Source organism: Podarcis erhardii (assembly GCF_964252035.2).
Source record: "Podarcis erhardii genome assembly, chromosome: 9".
In the NCBI taxonomy this organism is placed as follows: Eukaryota; Metazoa; Chordata; class Lepidosauria; order Squamata; family Lacertidae; genus Podarcis; species Podarcis erhardii.
Window position 1 is genome coordinate 7,533,939 of NC_138512.1, and position 17,716 is coordinate 7,551,654.

The following is a 17,716-nucleotide window of genomic DNA, read 5'->3' on the forward strand; positions in this document are numbered from 1 at the left end:
TAATGTGCTTTGTTTAAAAATCTACACTAAAATAGTATTGCATTGAGTCACACAAGCATGGATATGTCAATATGTTCAAAGGTGGGGGCGGTGAGCATTAAAAGCTTACTTTTTAAAGGAAGTGTGGCACCACTACTAAGAAGGCCCTGCTCCTAGAAGGTCCCCTGGCTTTACTTGGCAGTGGTACCTGGAGCAAAGCCTCTGGTGTTGAATTGAGCCTCCTTAAGGTCGCTGTGGGACGCGGGTGGCGCTGTGGGTTAAACCACAGAGCCTAGGACTTGCCAATCAGAAGGTCGGCGGTTCGAATCCCTGTGACAGGGTGAGCTCCTGTTGCTCGGTCCCAGCTCCTGCCAACCTAGCAGTTCAAAAGCACATCAAAATGCAAGTAGATAAATAGGTACCGCTCTAGTGGGAAGGTAAACGGTGTTTCCGTGCGCTGCTCTGGATCACCAGAAGCGGCTTAGTCATGCTGGCCACATGACCTGGAAGCTGTACGCCGGCTCCCTCGGCCAATAAAGTGAGATGAGCACCGCAACCGCAGAGTCAGTCATGACTGGACCTAATGGTCAGGGGTCCCTTTACCTTTACCTTTAAGGTATGTATTGCCCACCACATTGACCAGGAACAGAGACCTGCGCCCCACCCCCAATGCTGCTGGGCTCCATTTCCCATCATCCCTGACTGTGGGCCATGATGGCTGGGGGCTGATGGTAGCTGGAGTTCAGCAGCATCTGGAGGGCCACAGGTCCTCCATTTCCGGCACAGACCAAAAGTCATTGACTTACCAGCACCCCTGAAAATATATTCTCAAAAAGCAGCTCAGGGCTGTATCCTGGCGAAGGGAGGCGGAGTCTGGCATCACTTGGCAATCGCCTTGGCGAGGCTGGTGAGGAGGAGATGGAAGAGGATGGCAGAGATGATGACAGCTGTTCATCAGAAAACTCTTTAATGGCTCTAGGAGATGCTTCCTGTTGAGGCTCAGGTAGGCTGGGCAGCAACTGAGGGGAAGGGAAAGCATAGGAGTCATGCTTCCTTGATGGATGGATTACATTTCTACCCGGCATCTTCAATTCTCCAAAGGGACACAATGAGGAGATTTCACCCCTCCCATACCCAAGAATCTCCTGAGAATCTCCTGAGGTCTCTGCTGACTCTACAGAGAGGAGGAGCAATGTACTGCTCTCTACTTAATTAGTCAAGTGAGTGAATATGTGTGTGTGAGAGAGTCAGTCAGTGTGTCGGAGAGAGAGTGCAAGAGATCGTGTTTATAGATAAGATTGCTGCTAAGAGCAGCTGCAGGCACTCAGAGTATAGCATTGATTTATGCTCAGAATATTTAGCTCTGTATATAGTTTGTATCATAGCTGTAGTTATAGAATAAAGGAGGATATTTTACAGAGCTGCTCTCCGAGTGGTTTATACTCTGCAAGACTCTGCAAAACGCTGCTGCGCAACGACTGCATTATTGAGACAGTGAATCCGGTGCTCTCAGCTGCAAGCTGTGAGTCCACAGCACTGTGACCTGTTCCTGTGGGAAAGGAGGTCTCTGGCAGTGCTACCCAGCTCGCCTAGCCCAGTCGGGCTGTAGTGCATGAGTCCAGTTGGTACACTGGCTCAAGGGCGATGCTGACACACAAATCCCGGGGGAGCACCTGGAACCCTGTGGAATTTTGCTACCACTCGGCAGAGACTAGGGGTGGCGGCCAACTTCTGTAACACACACACACGTCACATCTGTGGGATATGAAACACAAGAGCAGTCAAATACAACATTCCTAGAGTGAACATGTTTACACATGGGGAGGAATGTTTGTCCAGCCAGCAGGTAAACTTCCTGTTTCCTTCTGGGCTGGGACAGACTTCCTCTGCATGTGACTAGAGGTGAGCGTGGCCTCACCTGTGCAGGTAACCACAAAAGCACAGGGAAGGGGAGCCATCTCTCTCTTTTTTGACCACATGCATCGAAGAAGCAACATCTGCTTAGCCAAAGATGCCCTCTTGGCTTCCAGCTAAGAGAGGACCAAGGGACTGTCTTCTTATGAAATAGTTTCTAGATATATGTTACTTTTCTAAGCTAAGTCTGCCTTCTGGGATCCTATTGTGAATAGAATGATATGTGAGTAAACTCTTTTTATACTTTTATAGAAGACTGTGTCGTGTCTTATCTTTTATGAGGGAATAAGGGGGAAATACCAGAACTTCAGCGAGCCTGAGCAAACGCATCCACTGCAAGTTTGAAAAGGGGAATGTTAGGGTTTATTCACGAGGATTTGAACCGCCAACCTTCTGATCGGCAAGTCCTAGGCTCTGTACAAATTTATTAGCCCTGCAGGAGCCACTAAGACTCTTCTATTGGTTTCAAGATAAACAATTGCAATATACAAATAACACACTAGAAAGCGTGATGGCAAGCTGTGGGTCATTATTTTCTTTTCACATGATTGCTCCCTCCGTCGCAACAAATTGCAGCACAGAAGCAGACCTGGCCCTTGCTCTGACATTTCTTACCCCTGGTGTGCAGGACTCCTCAGTGGGCCAAGGGTGTGGCTCAGGTGCAGAGTGAATCTGCTGTGGGACCAGCAGCGACTGGGAAGGTGTTGGGGAGCTGGTTCCAGCCGGCAGGCTCCTCTCCTTTAGCCTGGGGGGTGGCAGAGGACTGGTGGGTGCCTGTTTCTTGGCCACAGGCCGGTGCTCATGGAACGACACCGCGTAGGCCAGCCTCCCACAATGCATGGCCAGGTCATCGCTGCCCACCCGAAGCAGCACCATGATGTCACCATAGCGGTACAGGTCCTCGTCTCTGCTGGCAAAGAGATTCATCCGGGGCTGGTTGGTGCGGGGGTAGATGGCAAAGAAAGCTTCCCCGGCCCGGACACTGGTCCTCAGCGAGGAACCGTGAAGGCGCAGGGCTTCTATTCGCAGCCGGGCGTCATGGTTTTTGTCATTTTTGCAGAAGCCTGGGTGGGTGGAGAGGGGAGAGCCCAGCGCAAACAGCTGTTAAATTGAGGTAACATGCAAGCCATCCGTAGCGAACCCCTTACCTCCAATAAATAGTGCGGCAGACTCACCCCACTCACTGCCCCTATCAATAATAATAATAATAATAATAATAATAATAATAATAATAATATATTATTTATACCCCGTTCATCTGGCTGGGTTTCCCCAGCCACTCTGGACGGCTTCCAACCAAATATTAAAATACAGTGGTCCGTCAAACATTAAAAGCTTCCCTAAACAGGGCTGCCTTCAGATGTCTTCTAAAAGTTTGGTACTTATTTTTCTCTTTGACATCTGGTGGGAGGGCGTTCCACAGGGCAGGCACCACTACCGAGAAGGCCCTCTGCCTGGTTCCCTGTAACTTGCCTTCTCACAGCGAGGGAACCGCCAGAAGGCCCTCGGAGCTGGACCTCAGTGTCTGGGCGGAACGATGGAGGTGGAGACAGACAGGGTTTTTTTCCTGGGGGGTTGCAGGGGGATGCATACCCCTAAACATTTTGTGAATCTAAGCTTGGCCTCATTGAGGGGCAGTACCTCAATATGAGTAAGAAAATGAGAGTACCCCTGAACATTTTTTTTTTTTTTTGAAAAAAAGAGCACTGCCTAAGGATATCAGGCAGGCGCCTCCTAAAAACATTTTTTATCCAGGCAAGGCTGCTCAGATGTTTAGAAAGTTGACCAAGCGGGATTCCTCCCTAACAGGCAACTGAAAGACAATGTCCGGCATATATTAAACATTATTGAATACCTAGATATCAGGATAGACATTCCGGCGGTACTGATTTTCATCGACGCCGAAAAGGCCTTCGATAATGTCTCTTGGAATTTTCTATTACAATGCATGAAAACAGCAGGAATAGAAGGCCCTTTCATGGAGGGTATAAAGGCAATATACTCAGGCCAAAGGGCTAAGCTGATTATTAATAATAACCTTTCCAGCTCCTTTATGATTACGAAGGGTACAAGACAGGGCTGCCCATTGTCTCCCCTTTTATTTATTATGGTTCTGGAAATAATCGCAAATAAAATAAGGGAGACATCAAAAACAAGAGGGATAAGAATCAGAGAAAGGGAATACAAATTAAAGGCCTACGCCGATGACTTGGTACTGTCTTTAGAGGACCCAATGGATAGCTCCAGTAACGTACTAGAGCTTTTAGAGGAATTCGGTAAATTGTCCGGGTTCAAATTAAATAAGAAAAAAACAAAAATTATAACAAAAAACTTGGCCGATGATGTTAAAAACCAGCTGGAGCAAAAAACAGGTATTAAGGTGGTGAAAAGGGTAAAATACGTGGGAATATGGATCTCCCCGAAAAATATAAATTTAATAGAAGATAATTACACCAGGGCATGGAAAGAAATTAAGAAAGACCTAGATATCTGGAACAGGTTGAAATTATCCTGGACAGGAAGGATGGCCGCGATTAAGATGAGTATCCTTCCAAGATTATTATTTCTATTTCAGAATATTCCCATAATTACAACATGCTTTAAGAATTGGCAACATGCTTTAAGAATTGGCAAAAAACTTTAGCTAAATTTATATTACAGGGGAAAAGGGCTAGAATCAAGTTTAAACTTCTCACGGATTTAAGAGAAAGAGGGGGTTTTGCAGTCCCGAACGTAAGGCTCTATTATGAGGCAGCCTGCCTCTGCTGGATAAAGGACTGGGCCACTTTAAAAAACACAGATTTATTGGACTTAGAGGGCTTTAACATCAGGTTTGGCTGGCATGCCTATTTATGGCAGGACAAAGAAAAAGTTCACAAGGGCTTCTCTAACCATATTATTAGAGGCTCGTTACTCGAAGTCTGGAATAGGAATAAAAAACTGATTGAAAGAGGTACGCCCTGGTGGCTTTCACCAATCGACATTTTAACGATAAAAAAACTAAATCAGGCAGGTGAAAGATGGACATACGAAGATCTCCTAGTTAAAACAGAAAGAGGATGGAAAGTTAGACCGTATGAAGAGGTGAAGGATAAGTTAAACGGATGGATGCAATTCCACCAAATCAATGCATTGTGGTATGATCATAAAAAATTAGGGATGAGTGAAAAAAAGTCGAAATACTAGGTGGAAATTTTAGAAAGTAACACTAAACTTCTTTCCAAAATGTATAAACAATTGTTGGACTGGGAAACTAAAGATGAAGAAGTGAAAGGAGTTATGGTTAAATGGGCCAGAAACCTTGGATATAACCTGGAATATGACAGATGGCAGAAACTCTGGAAGAGGGGTATGAAGTTCACGGCATGTGCTGCTCTCCGAGAAAACTTGGAAAAAATGATGTATCGTTGGTACATCACCCCGGCAAGACTGGGGAAGATGTACAAAACCGGAAACAGCACTTGCTGGAGATGTAAAACCAAGGTAGGAAACTTCTTCCATATGTGGTGGACTTGTGACGTGGTGAAAAGATTCTGGGGACAAATTTATGATGAGTTAAAGAAAATATTGAAATATAACTTCCCTAAAAAACCGGAGGCGTTCCTCCTGGGTATGATTGGTGAGGAGATCAAAAGTGAGGACCAAACATTCTTTCAGTATGCTACGGTGGCGGCCAGGATCTTAATAGCGCAAAACTGGAAAACCCCCAACACCCCCACGGTCAGAGAATGGCAAATGAGATTGTTTCAATACATAGAGTTAGTGAGATTGACACAAAGAATTAGGCATCAAAATAAAGCAAAGCTAAAAAACAATTGGAATAAATATTTAAGTTATATTGAAGTTAATTTGGGAATTATTAAAGTCACAGTGGGCGGAATTTAACACCTGCGATGTATAGAGTTAGTATAATACAACCGCAGAAAGATTATAAGATTACCTAACCTAAACAGAGTTGGATGGAGGTCAAGTGTTTGCAAATTTGTTTGTTGGCGAAATGTGGTGATCTGATTTTGTCTTTTTGTTTTTAGTCTCTTTTCTTTTTTCTTTCTCTGAATCTTTTTTTTCTTTTTTCTTTCCTATTTTGTCTTTGTTTTTTTTAAAGCGTGTGTTGTTGTTTTTTCTTCTGTTTAATGTATTTTGCAAAAGCTTAATAAATAGAATTTTTATAAAAAAAGAAAGTTGACACGAGGCTTAAGACTCAGCTATACAGCTGCAAATAAAACATTTGAAGTGTTTTGTAAAGCGCATTGTGTAAATATGACACTAGATGGCAGTGGTGAGCTATGGCAAATTCAATATATATTTTTTTCCAAAACTTTTTTTTTAAAAAAAGCAATTTTGCAACATTTTTATGTGTCTAGATTCCACCCAAATCTGTTTCTAGTCTATTTTAACTTTTCAAACATCTTAAACCATTGTTACATTTTCTTAGTGATAATTTCAGTGCCTTATCTTTTTTGTAAACTGCTTTGTATAAATTTTACTAAATGAGTAAATGTTTTAAAAGGGACATCAAAGGTCGTCTAGTCCACCCCCTGCCCATGCAGGAATCTCACTACTGTGACAGTGGGTTAGGGTGAGATCTGATCCTCCTGATCTCTCCTAGGTGGCGAAGGACTCATCCATGTTCTTTGCAGATGACACCAAACTGGGAGGGGTGGCTAACACCCCAGATGGCAGGATCACACTTCAAAACGACCTTGACAGATTAAAGAACTGGGCCAAAACAAACAAGATGAATTCTAACAGGGAGAAATGTAAAGTATTGCACTTGGGCAAAAAAAATGAGAGGCCCAAATACAAGATGGGTGACACCTGGCTTGAGAGCAGTACATGTGAAAAGGATCTAGGAGTCTTGGTTGACCACAAACTTGACATGAGCCAACAGTGTGACGCGGCAGCTAAAAAAGCCAATGCAATTCTGGGCTGCATCAATAGGAGTATAGCATCTAGATCAAGGGAAGTAATAGTGCCACTGTATTCTGCTCTGGTCAGACCTCAGCTGGAGTACTGTGTCCAGTTCTGGGCACCACAGTTCAAGAAAAGACACTGACAAACTGGAATGTATCCAGAGGAGGGCAACCAAAATGGTCAAAGGCCTGGAAACGATGCCTTATGAGGAACGGCTAAGGGAGCTGGGCATGTTTAGCCTGGAGAAGAGGAGGTTAAGGGGTGATATGATAGCCATGTTCAAATATATAAAAGGATGTCACATAGAGGAGGGAGAAAGGTTGTTCTCTGCTGCTCCAGAGAAGCGGACACGGAGCAATGGTTCCAAACTACAAGAAAGAAGATTCCACCTAAACATTAGGAAGAACTTCCTGACAGTAAGAGCTGTTCAACAGTGGAATTTGCTGCCAAGGAGTGTGGTGGAGTCTCCTTCTTTGGAGGTCTTTAAGCAGAGGCTTGGCAACCATATGTCAGGAGTGCTCTGATGGTGTTTCCTGCTTGGCAGGGGGTTGGACTCGATGGCCCTTGTGGTCTCTTCCAACTCTATGATTCTATTCTATGATTCTATGATTCCTGCTTCCCATCCACCCTGACTTCTTACCTCTGGGCAAGGTAAAAAGGAACTGCCTCTTCTCAAACGCATAGACTTCATTCAGGTTGCTTTGCTCGACAATGTCGGTCGTGGCCGTGTTGGTGTAAAGAGGGTCCCCCTTGTTCACCCGCAGCTGCACCCCAGCGCCAGATCCCTCCAGCAGTGGATTCTCCACCGTGAGCCTCAGAGCATACCTCCCGGCCTCATTGAACTGCACGCTCACCAGCTCAAAGTCCAAGTCTAGGACCTTCTCCTCGGCCTTCAGCCGCGACTTCTGCAAAGTCAGAGGGACGCGGGGCTCCGCTGCCTTGCCAGCCATGGCTCGCCAAAGCCGCAGGATGAAAAATGTCAGCGTAGCCGTGAGGAATCCAGAGACTGCTAGCAGTCGCTTGGATGTGGCCCACTAGTAACACTGCCTCTGTGCTCCTCCATGGATCAGTCCTTCCTTTGACCATGTAGATGGCACCATCATTGAAAAGCTGCTATTGTCTCATGTGGGGCAGATACCATCAGCAAGGGCTGCCACAGCTCAGCGAAAGGGGCTTTCTCCAAAGCAGATTTCCTCTATTGCCCCAAACGGGCCCTAAAATTTCCTCCAAAATGCCCGGTTTCCTTCTTCATGTGCTTCATGCTCCATGCTGTATTCACAGCCCATTTGCTGGAAACTTGTGCATTCAAGGAAAAGAAAAACCACAATGCCAGCCCTGGCTGGGGAGCAGTTTAAGAAAGCTGTTGCTCCTTCAGCAGCCGTGAAAAGCTCTCTGCAATTGGAGCCGCTGAAAAGAAGACACCTGTCCAACCAATTTCACAGGTGGGAGATGGCAGAGAGAAGTTTGTTTGGGTGGAGCCTTGGCAACTCAGTGCAGAAGTGTTGCGTGCCTTCAGGTAAACAATGGTTGTTGTGCGTAGCAAGCAAGGGTGAGGTCAGCGAGATACCAAAGATTCAAAAAATCAGTGTACACACAGAGCAGCTACTAAATCTACTACGGCTCATAACTTTATTTCATTCTTACATTATGTAGAAAGACAGAGAACCCACTCAGTGTTAAAGCTTAACACTATTGTAGCTGTTTTTAATTTGCATGGGTATTTTACTGCTGTCGTTTTTTATTGAGGGAGGGGATATGTGTTTGGGAGGAGAGGAGCTGAGGAGAGGAGGGGGGTCCCAATTGCAGCGGTTCAGGGTAGGGGGAGTTAAGGTGTGGGAGGTGGGCAGGTCAGATAAGGGGCACACAGCTCTGGGTCGTGTGCCAGCCCCTCCTCCAACCTGGAGAGTCCTGTTTGCCTGTATCCTTCTGAAATTGTGGCACCCAATTAGTAGGACTCAAGGATGTGGACAAGGTGCTCAGATCAGTCAGGGTGACCACTTGTATTCTGGACCCTTGTCCCTCTTGGCTGATAAAAACCAGCAGGGAGGGGACAGCCAGCTGGGCCAGGGAGGTGGTTAATGCCTGCCTGCGAGAGAGGGTGGTTCCTGTCTGCTTGAGGCAGTGGTGAGAAACCACCGCTGGATTTGGAAAAATCTAAGCAATTACCGTATTTTTCGCTCATTGGACGCACTTTTCCCCCTATGGAGCGAAGACGCCATAGCCCCGCTACCCTCTCCCGGCTGGAGAGGTGACACGCGGCTATGGAAGGAGCCTCTATAGAGGATAGCAGCCTGCTTCCCGGAGTGCCGGGCGCGCTGAAATCAGAGCGCCTGGCGCTTCGGGAACACACCCGCAGCCTAGGCAGCCCTGCGGGAGTTCCCCGCAGGGCTCCCCACGCTGCGGATAGCAGCCTGCCGCCTGGCACGAGAGGCGCCCTGAAGCAGAGCGCCCCTCGCGCTGGGCAGACATCTGCAGCGTGGGGAGCCCTGCAGGAGCCATAGCCCCGTGACCCTCTCCCGGCTGGAGAGGTGACGTGCGGCTATGGCAGCAGCCTCTCCGCTGCGCCCTTCCGCTGCTCCCTGACCTGCTCCCTGACCTGCTCTCCCTGCTGGTGGTGGGCTTCCCCCGCCAGCCCCAAAGAGCAGGTCGAAAGGAACCTGAAGCCTGGAGAGTGAGAGGGGTCGGTGCACACCGACCCCTCTCGCTCTCCAGGCTTCCAAGGTAGACGCCTGAACGCACCTTAAACGGCACCTTGTTTTAGAGCGGGAAAACAAGAGGGGGAAAATTCTCCCCCTCTCTGTGCAGCGCCTCCTGCCACTTCGCTGAAGGGGCGCTGGGCAGAGAGGGGGAGAATTTTTTTTCTTGTTCTCCCCCCTCTAAAACAAGGTGCGTCCTATTGTCCGGTGCGTCCTATGGTGCGAAAAATATGGTACCAGCCAATTGCCCATCTCCCCTTCTTGGCAAAGGTCCTTAAATGGGTAGTCATAAACCAAATCCAGGTGCCTTTGAAGTTACTAAGTTAAAGGTGCTACTAAAGGTAAAGGACCCCTGACAGTTAAGTCCAGTCGCGAATGACTCTGGGGTTGCACGCTCACCTCGCTTTATTGGCCGAGGGAGCTGACGTTTGTCCGCAGACGGTTTTTCCGGGTCATGTGGCCAGCATGACTAAGCCGCTTCTGGTGAACCAGAGCGCACGGAAATGCCGTTTACCTTCCCGCCACAGTGGTACCTATTTATCTACTTGCACTTTGAAATGCTTTCGAACTGCTAGGTTGGCAGGAGCAGGGACCGAGCAACGGGAGCTCACCCCGTCGCGGGGATTCGAACCACCGACCTTCCGATCGGCAAGTCCTGGGCTCTGTGGTTTAACCCAAAGCACCACCCACATCCCTCGTTTATATGCTAATAGTGGTCTAAATCACTGTCTTTTCTCAGCCTAACCCACCTCACAGGGTTGTTGTGCAGATTAAATGAGGAGAAGGAGGACCATGTACGCCTCCTTGAGCTCTTTGAAGGAAGAGGTGGAACATAAACGCAGTAAATAAATAAGTGAATGAATAACTCCCTCCACACTTATAGGCCAGAGGGATTAAGAATAGAACAGAGGGATGGACAAAATCCTTGTGGGTGGAAGGGCTTCTCTGCTGCCTTCCTAGACCAGCCGTGGAGGAGGAGAATCACAGGGCTGCTTGTTTTCAATTTTCTGATCCCTGGGCTGGCCCCAAGCCAAGCCCTTTTAGCCGTGAAGGGGATAAAGTTCTTTGCCTGGAGGAGATCCTTCACTCTCTGCCCGCCAGCTGAACTTTGCCTCCCAAGTGTGCCTCCCTGGGGCTGCATCTCTCCCGGGATCCCCTGGTCAGATGAGGGGAGACTTGGGCTCAGCTGGGCTTTGCAGACTTCCCTTGCCTCTCAAGGCTGAACCCCAGGCAATGAGCTCTTAAGGAAAACAGGTTCCAAGGGGGCACCTCTGGGGAGGAAGGGGGGAAATCAGCAGATTTTGCATGTCTTTGAACAATCTGGACTCCTCTCATCTACCTACTGGGGAGAAGTTAGCCTTCTCTCTCTGCTAGCCTGCCTTTGGAGATCTTGATTGCAAACAAGGTAATATTCTGTTTTACCTGCTCTGCCTTCAAACCATCTTGTTTCCTTTACCAATGAACTTTGGGCTGGCCATGCGTTAAACGATTAGCCTTTTTAAAAAGCCGCAAAAAAGGTTCTATGTAACCACCGTACTGAACAGTAACGTTTAAAATCCCCAGTTATTCAACCTGTGAGGATTGTTGTACAAAGAAAGCTGGCAGTTTTCTTTCTTATGAAAGCAGCGTTCCTGATGATCCAAAGTACAAAAGTTTTGTTTTCAAATCCTCTTTAGAATTTGTCTTAATTAGAACCAGGAAGTATTACATGAATTCTTTCCTGTTAAGAACTCTCTCTCTCTCTCTCTCTCTCTCTTTGTGTGTGTGTGTGTGTGTGTGTGTGAGAGAGAGAGAGAGAGAGAGAGAGAGAGAGAGAGAGAGAGAGAGAGAATAAAACAAGAATTGTAACTTTTTCTGTCCAGTATAATTTAATTTCTGGAGTTCCTGAGTTTTTCTCTTACGCATTTGCTGGGATTTATGTGTAGTTGCTGGAATTTAAATCTTCAAACACATTAAAAATTGGATGCTTTGTTTAGAGCTCTGCCAATTTCCACCTAACCCCAAGCTGTCATTATCAATATGACTACTCTCCAGAGTAAAGTTTCAAAGGCATTCAGGAATATTTATGGGAAAGTTGGGGGAGCTTTCGCTTGAACAAAGACATGTTCATTGGCAGGACTTCAAAACAGGTGAAGCATCAGATTTTGACATGGGCTTGTTTTCTTGTTTTAAAAAAGAATTGTTTATGATGCTTGTATTTCAGATTTGCTAACCAATACAAAGTGGATACAAATTATATTGTAATGTATTTTTAAAAATAAAATGAGCTCTTCAGTTACCGTGATTTCCTCCATTTCCCATTCATCCCAATGGAAGCTTCTCCCCCCCCCCCCCCAATGCAAAGGGGGCCTGATCTGAATCTGAATTTTGGCATGAGAGGTTGGGAGTTTTAGCTCTTTGTCGCCCCTTTTGTGGTCCTGATCCATATTGGGCCCCTGCACTTGTTATTTGCAGCAGCTTCCATTGGAGCGAATGGGAAAAAGGAGTACTTTATTCTTATCTGTTACATTTCTTCCCTTTCACCTGAAGGGCTGTTTACAACCACAGAAAATCAACTGAAATAATTTACCGCCAAACAATAGTGTGAGTCCTTAAAACAACCAGCTCAAGTATCAAAGGCAGGGCACATCACTGTTAGGTGATGTGAGAGCAAAAGGCTAAATGCTCCACATTTGCAATTTACTTTCAAAAAACCTATTCATGCATTTAGCAATTGTGTGGATGGCGTCTCATCTAATTTCATTCTAAATCTGTATTTTTATTGCTCTCGAGTTACTCTGCATTTACTCTGGGCCCTCTGGAGCCAGAGCTTTATTATTATTATTGTGTGTTCAGGGTTGAAGCACGGACAGCCTTCTCCAGTGGCCGTGGTTTTGTCCAGAGGGGCTGAACTCCCTACTCGGGACAGGACTCCCACCAAGCAGAGATTAAACCCGAATCACTGTGGGAAGGCTGTGATTCTTGTTTGGTTGACCTCTCCTCTTGGTGGGGGGCCCCTGAAGATTAGTGAATCAGCCTTCATCACCCACCCTGTCCTTTCCTTTGATGTACCCTAAGCATATTCCAGGCCTTGCCTCTGCACCCAGAGGTTAAACACTCTAAGCCTTGATGCAAAGCCTCCAACATTTCTCTGATGAAAATAAGGGCATCCTATTTGCTGTGGGTTAAACCACAGAGCCTAGGACTTGCCGATCAGAAGGTCAGCGGTTCAAATCCCCGTGACAGGGTGAGCTCCCGTTGTTTGGTCCCAGCTCCTGCCCACCTAGCAGTTCGAAAGCACGTCAAAGTGCAAGTAGATAAATAGGTACCGCTCCGGCGGGAAGGTAAACGGCGTTTCCGTGCGCTGCTCTGGTTTGCCAGAAGCGGCTTAGTCATGCTGGCCACATGACCCGGAATCTGTACGCCAACTCCCTTCGGCCAGTAAAGTGAGATGACCGCCACATCCCCAGAGTCGGTCGCGACTGGACCTAATGGTCAGGGGTCCTTTTACCTTTACCTATTCCATAATAACACTAATAATAATACTAATATTACTAATAATAATATTTTTATTTATTTTTATTTACACCCCACCCATCTGGGGCTGGTTGCCCCAGCCACTCTGGGCAGCTTCCAACACACACACACACAACACACACACACACACACACACACACACACACACCCCATTTAGAAGACTTCTCTATACAGGGCTGCCTTCGGATAGGGGTTGCCATATTTCAAGGAGTGAAAATCCAGACAGTAAAGTTGTTGAGATTCTTTTGGGAAAGTTGTTGAGCTATTTTTAAGGGAAATCGCCAGAAACAACACTGCCGACATGGGTTGCCATACATGCGGATTTTCCTGGATGTCAGCGATTTACGCTCACACACTGTTTCCGACAGCAGATGGCCAGATATATCCAGGAAACACTGCTTCAGATGTCTTCTTAAGGTTCTATAGTTACCTATCTCCTTGGCTTGAGGGACGCATAACCAAGGTCAGCTCACAGCCATTGATGAATTTTTGCTAAATAAACAATGAGGGCTGCACTAATCTCCATTACAACAACAACAACGAGATGATGCAGAGATGGTTGATTTGAGTGGGCAGGTTATGGCAGGACTTTTCTTCTGCAATGTGGATGGCAAGCCGCAGTCCAACAAGTGAACCTTTTCCCAATACAGTGGTACCTCGGGTTACATACGCTTCAGGTTACAGACTCCACTAACCCAGAAATAGTGCTTCAGGTTAAGAACTTTGCTTCAGGATGAGAACAGAAATTGTGCTCCGGCGGCTTGGCAGCAGCAGGAGGCCCCATTAGCTAAAGTGGTGCTTCAGGTTAAGAACAGTTTCAGGTTAAGTACGGACCTCCGGAACGCATTAAGTACTTAACCTGAGGTACCACTGTATGATGATGCAGTTCTTTCTTTTCCCCCAATTTTTTTTTATTCATTTTATAACACAACTAAACAACACAAACAGAAAACAAACAGCACAAACAAATTCTTGTCTTATCCTTATTTTTTTCTAAACATTGTTAGATGAGCTTCCCCAAGTCTCCCTATCTGATTTTCATTTTACCTCATCTTAGCAGTTTAAATATATCATAATTTTTAACCATTTTTTTTATCACGCTTACTTTTACCATAAAAATCTTCACATTTTATCACTTACAAATAATACTATTTTAAAATGCACTATCTTCTACTTCAAAACCTACAGCCTATATCCACTTCCAAGGCTATTCTGAAATTTAAATATTAACATATTTTTTCAGATATTCTTTAAACGTCTTCCAATCTTATTCCACCGTCTCTTCTCTCTGGTCTCGGATTCTCCCAGTCAGTTTGGCAAGTTCCATAGAGTCTATCATCTTCATCTGCCATAATATGACGATGCAGTTCTGAAGGGGTGAGGAGGAATTGGGCCTTTTTGCTTGGCCTGCTATCCCTGTTCTCAGAGTGGCTGTGGGAAACCAGCCAGCAGGACCCAAACGCAAGAACCAACCCCCACCTGTGGAATTCAGATGCATTGCTGCCTCCCACTGCAAAGATAAGAGCATAGCCATTGTGGCTAGGAGTCATCCATAGCCCTCTTCTCCATTCATTTGCCGAATTGTCTTTTAAAGCCATCTAGGTTGGTCCCCATCACTGCCTAGTTCCATAGCTCAACTATGCACTGCTTGAAGAAGTGCTGTCTTTTGCTTCTACTACTTCTGGCCTGGGCCCCCCGAAATGTTGTTTGGCCTTTGGGCCTCTGCTCTGTCAGAATTTCAGGCTTCCTTCTTTCCCAGCTGAAATATACTCGGAGTCAAGAGTGGATTTCATGCTCTTTATTCAGCTCATAGTGGTGAGGAGGAATGGAAGTTCCCCCACAATATCTGCTTTATGTACATTATTTACACCATGGGCTGCACATGATTGGCTAATTCCAGGATTCTCCTGTAGGCCAATCAGGTTGTGGATTCACTTCCACCTGGAGCTGGATTAGGTGGCTCCTGCAGACCAATCATACTGCTCCATTGTTCTAGGACCAATCAGACTACTGCATTCTGAATCCTATTGTTCTAGGACCAATCAGACTGCTGCATTTTGGATCCTATTGTTCTAGGACCAATCAGACTACTGCATTCTGAATCCTGAATCCTGTTCAACTCAGTACATAACACCAGCCCTACCTGGAGATGCCAGAGATCGAGTCTCCATCCATCTGCGCGTAAAGCATGAGCTCTGCCACCAACAGGGCCGGCCCAACCATGTGGCAAGGTGAGGCAACTGCCTCAGGCATCATAATTCACCAAGGCAGCAGATCCCCATGTCAATTCTTCTTCCCGCCCTTGTTCCTGATGTAGATCTTCCCTCACCCCTTCTTCTCTGCCGGGGAAGCTGATGCCATGCTCCCCCCCCCCCGAGCGCCAGCCCCTGGGAGTAGTGAGATAAGGGACAAGGCCTTTTTGACACGAGGAAATAGCAGCAGATAATGGCCAAGGCTCCAATACCACAAGAACACAGAGATAGTGCCCTATTGCAATCCCACTGTAGGCCACAACATGTTCTTAACAGGAAGCATCCCAGACTCAGACAGGCTACAAAACTGCTGTTTGCAATATGATTCATTATTGAATCATATTGATGGGGACAACCTCCTTTTACTGAGGTTGGGGGCAGAGTGATGACCTCCAGATGTAATTGGACGGCAGCTGCAACATCATCCCTGACCATTGTCTGTCCTTGCCGGGCTGATGGGAGTTGGAACTGAACATCTGGAGAACATCACAGCAACTGCTCTTAATCTAGGTCAGGCGAGCAAGGTGTTGGGTTGGCAAGGTTTTGTAGCCTGTTCCATCATCCAATGGCTTTGGGAGCCATTGATTCCACTAGGATTGTTCCTCCTGTCCACCTTTCACCTGTTCAGCAGGAGAAAATGCCAAGAAGACTCCACTGGCGGTGATGCTTTCATCTTCAAGCAATTCTTGATCAGCCTTCATGAACCCAGCAGGGCATAATGCTTGTTTGTTTTGGTTTCATATAAGCCACTGTTCTTTGCCCCCACCCCCACCCCCACCCCATTTGTTAGACTCTTGAAAACATCTCGGTCACAGGGAAGAAAGCTGTTTAAATCAAGAGTTTGGTTTACCTTTGGCCCTCCAACCAATCGTCAGGAATGAGTTGGAATCACTCAGCATCTAGATGGAGAAGTGACAGTTTGGAATATATTGGTGTGGTGTAGTGGTCAAGAGCGATAGTCTCGTAATCTGGTGAACCTGGTTCACGTCTCCGCTCCTCCACATGCAGCTGCTGGGTGACCTTGGGCCAGTCACACTTCTCTTAAGTCTCTCAGCCCCACTGACCTCACAGAGTGTTTGTTGTGGGGGAGGAAGGGAAAGGAGAATGTTAGCCGCTTGTGTAATCCTTTGGGTAGTGATAAAGCGGGATATCAAATCCAAATTCTTCTTCTTCTTTTTCAGCCTAGTTAAATGGTGGATGGGGCCTGTGAGTCATCTCTTCACTGTCTACCTGAACTTGCCTCATATGAGATCTGAGAAGGGCCATAGCTTGGTGGTAGAGAACATACTGTACATGCAGAAGGTCCCAGGCTCAGCCCGTGGTATCTCTGGGTTGCCTTGGGAGAAACTGCTGTCTAAAACTGCTTTTGGTAGGAAAGATGGAGCCAGATGGACAAATGCTCTTACTGCTTTCAGGCAACTTCCCACATGGTTATATTTTTTGGGCACTCCAGCCATCTATTTCCCACTTCAGGTCTAATTTTCGTGCTACTGTGTGGATTTGTGGTGCTACACAACACCACAGTAGTTCAAAATGCCCAAACTGATGTGCAGGCAGTTGCAGATGAAAGCTAGAGCTTCCTGGATTCTCAAACAGCTGCTGGGTACTCAGAACAAACATTTGGTTACAGTCAATACTTATGGAGGGACGTGGGTGGCGCTGTGGGTTAAATCACAGAGCCTAGGACTTGCCGATCAGAAGGTCGGTGGTTCAAATTCCCGCAACAGGGTGAGCTCCTGTTGCTCGGTCCCTGCACCTGCCAACCTAGCAGTTCGAAAGCACATCAAAGTACAAGTAGATAAATAGGTACCACTCCGGCGGGAAGGTAAACGGCATTTCCATGCGCTGCTTTGGTTCACCAGAAGCGGCTTAGTCATGCTGGTCACATGACCTGGAAGCTGTACGCCAGCTTCCTCGGCCCGTAAAGCGAGATGAGTGCCACAACCCCAGAGTCGGTCACGACTGGACCTAATGGACAGGGGTCCCTTTACCTTTTTACTTATGGAAGTATAATATATCCGATTGAACGCATTTGATAATTTCTGGCCCTCCTTTGGAATTGCTGGCACATAGCTGTGGTGAGTCTGAGACCCTGTCCTCACTGAGATGCAAAACCTGCGTCTGGGCCACCGCACCTCAGATGGCAAACAGGTACCAGCAGGATGCTTCCATCTGAAGAAGAAAATAAAATCCCATGCATGAATCAAATTCTTCTTTCTGCCTCTCTTTAGTTTGCCTGCAGCAAATTTTTTCCTCAGGCTGTTTCCCTGGAGAGAGGGAGAGAGAGAGTGGGGTGAAGGTAAAGGATAGAGAGCATGGGCACAGAAGAGTGTGGCTTGATCTGTATTAAGTCTGCAAAGCACCATGTATCGAGACCAGGAGAACAAAGCTGTCCTGTGTGTACACAAAGCCCCAGGTCCACCTTTCAGTTGCAACAGGTGCTGC

The 17,716-nt window shown here is 46.7% G+C and overlaps 3 protein-coding genes across 3 annotated transcripts in view; 1 reads left to right on the top strand and 2 right to left on the bottom strand.

The window, feature by feature from the left end:
- The window catches only part of PML (PML nuclear body scaffold), a 281,106-nt gene that overhangs the window by 147,359 nt on the left and 116,031 nt on the right, over nt 1–17,716 (bottom strand). The gene's annotated exons all lie outside the window — the stretch shown is intronic.
- On the bottom strand, nt 1,694–8,250 carry LOC309349968 (coiled-coil domain-containing protein 33-like). The gene is made up of 3 exons (XM_081876470.1): nt 7,448–8,250; nt 2,509–2,957; nt 1,694–1,734 (listed from the first exon to the last, which is right to left on the bottom strand). The coding sequence occupies exons 1-3, from the start codon at nt 7,755–7,757 to the stop codon at nt 1,729–1,731; spliced, it is 765 nt and encodes a 254-aa protein (XP_081732596.1). The 5' UTR covers nt 7,758–8,250; the 3' UTR covers nt 1,694–1,728.
- The window catches only part of STRA6 (signaling receptor and transporter of retinol STRA6), a 53,267-nt gene continuing 46,063 nt past the window's right edge, over nt 10,513–17,716 (top strand). The window contains exon 1 of the mRNA XM_081876286.1: nt 10,513–10,908. The gene's annotated coding sequence lies outside the window, so the exon portion shown is untranslated. The remainder of the gene's footprint in view (nt 10,909–17,716) is intronic.

Bases quoted from the DNA above. Each gene is read 5' to 3' on its own strand.
- LOC309349968 (XM_081876470.1), bottom strand. From the start codon at position 7,757: ATGGCTGGCAAGGCAGCGGAGCCCCGCGTCCCTCTGACTTTGCAGAAG. The intron at 2,958-7,447 runs GTAAGAAGTCAG...CCACCCACCCAG, and splicing joins CCTTTTTACCTTGCCCAGAG to GCTTCTGCAAAAATGACAAA.